At 53.8% G+C, this 7,181-nt stretch overlaps 1 protein-coding gene across 1 annotated transcript in view; it reads right to left on the reverse strand.

Moving 5' to 3' along the window:
* The window catches only part of TTC21A (tetratricopeptide repeat domain 21A), a 37,507-nt gene that overhangs the window by 25,571 nt on the left and 4,755 nt on the right, over positions 1-7,181 (reverse strand). Inside the window, exons 5-8 of the mRNA XM_015568406.1 lie at positions 6,604-6,726; positions 4,564-4,721; positions 2,237-2,321; positions 1,666-1,764 (exon numbers count right to left, since the gene is read on the reverse strand). Coding sequence (XP_015423892.1) covers positions 1,666-1,764; positions 2,237-2,321; positions 4,564-4,721; positions 6,604-6,726 — 465 coding nt within the window. The remainder of the gene's footprint in view (positions 1-1,665; positions 1,765-2,236; positions 2,322-4,563; positions 4,722-6,603; positions 6,727-7,181) is intronic.

Below are 7,181 nucleotides of genomic sequence, written 5' to 3' on the forward strand. Positions count from 1 at the left end.
GACCCACCACCCTACGGTGGGGGCCCTGTGTGATCCCCTCAGGTCCAGGAGAGTTGGCAGCTGGTGGCTCTCGGGGGAGCCCCCCTCCTGGGATCGCCCTGGACCAGTGGTCGTCAAACTGCGGCTCGCGAGCCACATGCGGTTCTTTGACCCCTTGAGTGTGGCCACGAAGTTTCAATCGCACTGTATGTGCGTGCCTGCGCGTGGTATTTTGTGGAAGAACCACACTCAAGGGGCCACAGTTTGCCGACCACGGCTCTAGGCAAAGAGAACCCCCTTGCCCACGATCATACTCTCTCTCCAGGTACAGCCTGTGTCTGTGATGGCAGATCTCCTTGAAGCTAGGGCTTTTGTTGAAACTAGATTATAGCCCAACTCTCCCTCTTTCCAAATCTGTTTCTTCCTCCCTGAGAGTGCTTTTCCCAAGTATACTCCCACTAAACTTCTTGCAGACCTCTATCTCAGAGTCTATTTCCTGAGACCAACTAGAGGATGTAAGACATGAGTATGAATGACTGTTATGTGAGACAGATCAGAAAGGAGATATATGCAGAGGTCTCTGGGTTTGAGGAGCAAGAAGAGGCCATTTAAAAAATATATATTTTACTGATTTTTTTTTTTACAGAGAGGAAGGGGGAGGGACAGAGAATTAGAAACATCCATGAGAGAGAAACATCAATCAGCTGCCTCCTGCACACCCCCTGCTGGTGATGTGCCTGAAACCAAGGTACATGCCCTTGACCGGAATCGAACCTGGGACCCTTGAGTCCACAGGCTGACGCTCTATCCACTGAGCCAAACTGGTTAGGGCTGGGGGAAATTTTAACAGGCCTAGGAGGGGGGCTCAGGAGAGCCTCAGAGGCACCCTATGTCCAGGCAGCTGGGTCTGTGTCGCTGATCAGCTCCCAAAGAACCTCCCACGGGCCACAGCTGCCTCCGGCCCGAGGGACCCATCCCCTGTCTGGCCGCAATAACTGGTCCAACGAATCACCAAGAGGTTTTTCAGGAATTGCAGCTGGGTGAGAGAGGTTCCTGCACCCCGCTGACGGGAAGTGACCCCAAAGTCTGCAAGCAGCCACTTTCCCTGCCATGTGCGGGGTCCACAGAGAGACTCGGCCCAGACGTGGAGGGAGAGATGGTCTCCCAAGTGGCATCTGACCCCACAGTTCTGTCCCCTGAGGCCCGAGAGCCACCCCTGTTCTTACAGCAAGTCCTTCTAGTGAACCCTGCTTTGGGGCTGATGGGGCTGACAGAGGCCGACGGTTTGGCAGCCTGGCCTGATGTCAGAGAGGCCTCCTAGATGGGTCGGCCTTCCCAGGTCGCTTCCGCAGAAGGAATATGGGAGTTGGGTGCCCGGTACCCTGAGGCCACAGCTGGGCATGGCTCTGCTGTGCAACAGCCATACTACCACCTTCTTCCCTGAAAAGAGGCGCCACCCACTCTAAAAGTGCTGCCTGACGGCATCTCCCTGATCTTCTTAGCATCTCTGAGGGGCACCTGGGCCCACATGACACAGGTGTTGGCCAGAGGCAGGTAGGGGCCAAGTTTGAACCAGAGAGAGGAGAGGTGGAGTACACAGGGAGCTTCCAGAGGGACCATAACCCCTCGTCCCCCAAGGGACACAGTGAGAAGCAGTAGTCCAGAACCAGGAAAGCGCCTTCTTACCAGTTTGCTAACCACAATAATCTTTTTAAGATGGAGGCTTGGATTTTGGGGTTCTCTTGTCTCTAGTGCCTTAATCAGATTTCCAATGTGATCGGCAGCCTGCAGGGACAAAACAGACGACGTCAGGGGCTACGTGTCCAACAGGAGTTGGGCAGAGGTTCTCCACTCCAGCTGCGCGTCACCATCAGCTGGGGAACCTTACAAACACCCACCCCTGAGTGCCAGCCCCCGAGACCCAGATATAACTGGACATGGGGGTCCGGGTATTGGCATTGCTTCAGAGCCTCATAGGTGGAGCTTTCAGGAACATTGTCCATCGAAGAGCTGGCACTGCCCCTTGGGTATGTGAAGAGAAGCTGCCCTTTCACACCCACCCTGGCAGAGCCTGGGGCCAGCTGTCACTGTGCCCACACTGCAGGGCACCAGGCCAGCAGCCGACTGCCTGGGAGGGAGGAGGGAGCCAAGATCCAGGGAGCACCCGCCAAAGCCTTGGGGTTGGAGGTGCTATGGGGGGTTCCTCCATGGCTATGTTTGTTTCAAGGCTCAACTTCTGAGTCCTGAAAGAACTTACCGTGGTCATGTTTCCTTCTCTTGCAAGCTCGTGCATAGCTAGAATTTGGTAGGCATCGATATTTCTTTTATCTTTTTCTAGGATTCTGAAAGAGGAAGAGGAGCCACATGAATGGAGAGTATTCCGAGGCAAGGCGAGGACGGTGTAGCAGCGTCAACTTCTGGTTGTCTTCCACTCTCCATTCTCCCCTCTTTTAATACTGGAACTCCCGAAGTGGTGGGGCACATGGCGACCCAGAACAAGAACTACACTTCCCAGCTTCCCTCTGCAGTGTAGGTGTGGCCATGTGATTGAGTTCTGGCCAATAAGATACACACTCAGGTGCCCAGTGTGATATCCCGTGGTGCCCTTCCAGCATCCTTCCAGTTCTTCCTTTTCCTCCTTCCTGCTGGCTGGCATGTGGACCATGTGAGCCACATCCTAGGGATGGTAGAGCAGCGAGACAGAAGGGGCTTGGGTATCCTATAGCCCTGAACCACCAGTCAAACTTTTTCCTAAGAGAGGAACAACCTTTTATGTTCTTTAGGTCATGTATTTTGGGGTGTCTTTGTGAGAGAAGCCTATTCATAGCCCAACACACACAGACATGGCCATGGTGCCAGGGTGTGGGGTGGGGCAGGAGGTGCATGCAGCTGCAAGATGGACAGGGCCCTTTGGTTTCCATCCTCTGCCATTGTGAGGCTGTTTCTGGTCCTATTACAGACTTTACAACATTCTGTTTCTTCATAGGAAACTTCATATTTTTTCAGTCTAGTCAGGGAATGGCCTTCTGTTTCATAGAGGGTTACTCTAATTAACATGTAGAATTCAACACCATTAGGCACAGTCCACATTCAAGGAGTTCTAACCATTTACAATGCTTGTGAACCTCATACATTTGGAGAAAAAAACCACCACTTGTAAGTGATTTACGGACTAAAGAATCAGAATGGATATCAGAAAGTTCTTAGAACCAAGTGATAAAAAATATGTAGCTACTACTAAAATGGTACCTCAAGGGCCAGCCGTAGAATGAAATGGTTACATTCTAAAAGAAGATTGAGAATGGAAGAGCCAGACATTCACCTCAAGAGTTAGAAAAAAACAAAAAACTACACAAAAACAACAACAACAACAAAAACCCAACAGAATAGCTCCAAAGGAAGCTGTTGGCAGGAAATAATAAAGAACAGAAATTAATAAATCAGAAAACAGACATAATAGCATCAACAAAACTCAAAGCTGGTTCTTTCATAAGACAGATAAAAACGACAAATTATTTTAACACTGCTGAAGAAAAATGAGAGAGGAGGGAAAAAATAAATAATATTAGGTATGACCACAGCAACACATCCAGAAACAGCAGAGATTTAAAAGTGGGAGGATTCCATGAACACCCAGAGCTGGCAAAGCTTTGGGGAGGAAGGTGTCAAGGTGTGAGGTGCAACCCCCTGGCACCAGACTCTGCGTCCCTGTGTGTGTGTGTGTGGGGGGGGGGGAGGTGGGGGGCAGCAGGACTTGGGCGAGGGTGGCCACGTGTGCCCAGGGCTGTGACCTTTCCAGCCAGGTGCTTCTAGATAGCTGGTGGGCCCAGGTCTAAGGCTCCAAAGCAAGCTCCTGACCCAGCTCCTGCCAAGGACACTGGCCAGGTATCAACAGAGAGAGGGACGCTGGGGGCCCACAGAGTCACTGCACCTGTGGGGCCCTGTAGGCTGAGCAGGGTGGGATCACTTTTTAAAAAAATATATATTTTTATTGATTTCAGAGAGGAAGAGAGAGGGAGAGAGATAGAAACATCAATGATGAGAGAGAATCATGGATTGGCACACCCCCTACTGGGGGTGGGGTGGGGATCGAGCCTGCAACTCCTGCATGTGGCCCTGGCCCGAATCAAACCTGGGACCCTTTAGTCCGCACCGACTCTCTAGCCACTGAGCCAAACCGGCAAGGGCACCCCTAAAGTTTTTATTAACATAAATCATATCCATATTTTAAAAAAATTAAATAGCACAGCAGTCCTTAGTCCCCTGCTTTTACCCTGTAACTCTTGCTGTTTTGGGTTCTATAGGCAGCTCCCTCCATTTTCCGTGTAGACGCCATGCTCAGACCTCGTGGAATGCCCATTTCCGATTTTTCCCTGCAGGCCACAGGGGCCGGCTTCCTGCCGTGGCAGGTAGATGTCCTCCCTCTCCTCCCCCTCATGATAGGATGCTATCAGTACTCACAACTCCCCTGGTGACAATTTTTACTTTTTTGGTTCCACCAAATACACAGTATCTCCCACCTCCCCATCTTGCACGATGGGAGCATATTAGGGGCATGGTCGCCCCTCACCCGAGGCCCCTCACCTGTGTCCTGTTTCTAGCGCCTGCTCCCAGTCCTGCCGAGCCAAGAACAGCTTCATCTTGAGGATCCAGGCGGGCAGGAAGCTCTCCGAGACCACGGTGATCTGGTTCACCACCTCCAGGGCCCCCGAGTAGTTCTGCTGGGTCATGTGGTACATGGCCTGGAGGAGCCGAAGAGTCTCCATCAGTGCCCACGGAGGGTGGTGGAGATGCCAGTGTCTCCACCAGGTCAGGAGCAGAGGCAGACACCTGGGCACCCAGTGGCCAGTCCAGGTCCACCACAGTCCTGGGTTCCAGGAGGGGCAAGGCAGTGGCTTGAGGGAGAGAGCTGAGCCCTGAGCAGGCCTGGGCCTCTTGGAGGCCATGCGAGGGCTGCCCCCTAGAGACAGAGCTGGGGTTGCGGCCACTTGCCAATTCTAGAACCGGCTCATTCATTTCCCATCCGCTTTCCTGAAGCTTGTCACTGAACAGTGCCCCCTGGGGCCCAGGACAGCAAACTGGTGGCAATGAGGGTTTGAGAGCAACCTCCTCTACAGCAAGGTTGTGGGGCTTTTTCTGTGTCACGGCCGCTGGACTGGGCTGGCCAGTGCCAGCCACCAGGTTCTCCTGGGTGCGCCTGACTCAGGGGTGCCTGCGGGGTAGGGGCAATGCTCCTGAAAGACTTGAACCCGCACCCTGAAAAGGCTGAGAGGATGCTTATGTTAGACCTATAGCAACCTTCCATGGGGGGGACTATTCTAAATAAAAACGTACAAATAAACGTGTCACCGCAGCACTTTTTCCAAGTCTGCAACTGGAAACAACCTCAATATCCAAACAGAACAGCCGGCTGGCAAGTTACGACAGCACCATTCAATAGGGGACTGGCTCTGGGTGGCCATTCTAAATGGTGTTTGCTGATTGCAGCTCACACGCTCGTGAGCCACATGCGGCTCTCTGGCCCCTTGAGTGTGGCTCTTCCACAAAATACCACGTGCGGGCGCGCACGTACAGTGCGATTGAAACTTCGTGGCCCACGCGCAGAAGTCGGTATTTTGTGGAAAAGCCACACTCAAGGGGCCAAAGAGCCGCATGTGGCTCGTGAGCCGCAGTTTGCTGATCACTGCCCTGGACTGAAGGGAGCTGCCTGCTGCCAGGTCATCCCGTTCCCCAGGGGTGGCCCACACCCAGCATCTTGTCAGTGAGGGGGGCAGTGAAAGGCCATCCCAGGTCTGCAAGTCCAAGCAGAACGGGCCGGGACCTTCACTGTGTCGGCTGCCTCTCCCTCCCACCCAGCCTCTCCCTCTGCCCAGTCCCACTTCTTTCTCCTTCCCCACAGGTGCCGGTCCCAAGGGTGCTCCCTGGGAAAGGCCCCGCATGACAATCTCCATGAAAAGTGGCCGCAGCACACCCTGAACCCACACACAGAAGAGAGATGGGGGGGGGCACCGCCCTGGAGAGTTAACATGAGCTGTCTTGGAGTGGGAGGGCTCAGGGCGTCATTTTCATTCATCTTTTGACTTTTTAGACTTCTGCTTTTTAATGAGTGCGCACACATTTTGTAAGAAAGATATACACAAACAGAAGAGAATAAAGGGGTCGTTTTCCTCTCAGACTGATTTAGTGAGCATCACGTAAGGAACGAGGAACTTCATTTAAATTAAGATCAGAGAATACAAAAACACAAAGCCATACCTCCCCCTTCACTGATGGCCAACCAAGTGAACTGAGCAGGTGGGAAGAGAGAAGGTGACACGAGGAGCATGCGAGAGAGATGCGGAGAAAGGGGGCAGTGAGCGAAACCAAAGGCAAACGAAGCCTGGAAACGCTAAGGCAGGACAGACCCTGAGGCGGAGACCCTGCAGACGCCATGCAGAACGAGGCAGGAACCCAGACTGAGCAGGAAGGAGCTGGGAACTGGGCTGGCTCCTGGGCTGCTGTGTGACCCTGCCCCCGTCGGCTCCCCATCCTGGAGACGGAGGGTCGGGGCTGAGATCGCCTGGTGGGTCACGGGCTCCAAAGGCCCAGTCAGGGCTACCCTCTCCCCTCCCCACAACTGCCCACCTTTCCCAAAAGCCCCAGCACATCTTTGCTATCCTGAACGCCTTGTTCCAGGTACTTCATGGCTTTCTTCGCAGTGTGGGGCTTGTCTGAGGTGAGGTCCACCAAGCCTTTCAGCACGTAGCCCTGGGATGAGAACAGAGGAAAGATGAGGTCTCTGGTCCTGCTGAGCCTGGCGTCAGCCCGTGTCTCCTGCCTCATGTCCCACCAGGTGTCACCGCACACCTGCGGCCCTGCCAGGCACAGCTGCATGCAGATCCCGGGGCAGCCCTGCTCGCTCTCACCGCCAGACCTTGCTTTGTCCCTAGTGTCCCCCTTTGCCTGCCATGCCCTGCTCAGCACCCGTCCCCCAAACCAAAGTATTTCCCCTGATTAACAACCACTAGTCTTTAAAACTCAGTCTAGGCGGCCTTCTTGACCTTCGGGCTAGGGCTGGGCCCTCCCCAGGACCCCCAGCTCTCTCACTCCCCAGGGCCCCCCAGCTCTCTCACTCCCCAGGACCCCCAGCTCTCTCACTCCCCAGCTTTTGAAGTGGTTGTTCGAGGCAGCAAACTCCGGCGTTAACCTATGCCGCCATCTTG

Source organism: Myotis davidii, unplaced genomic scaffold (assembly GCF_000327345.1).
Source record: "Myotis davidii unplaced genomic scaffold, ASM32734v1 scaffold663, whole genome shotgun sequence".
NCBI lineage: Eukaryota > Metazoa > Chordata > Mammalia > Chiroptera > Vespertilionidae > Myotis > Myotis davidii.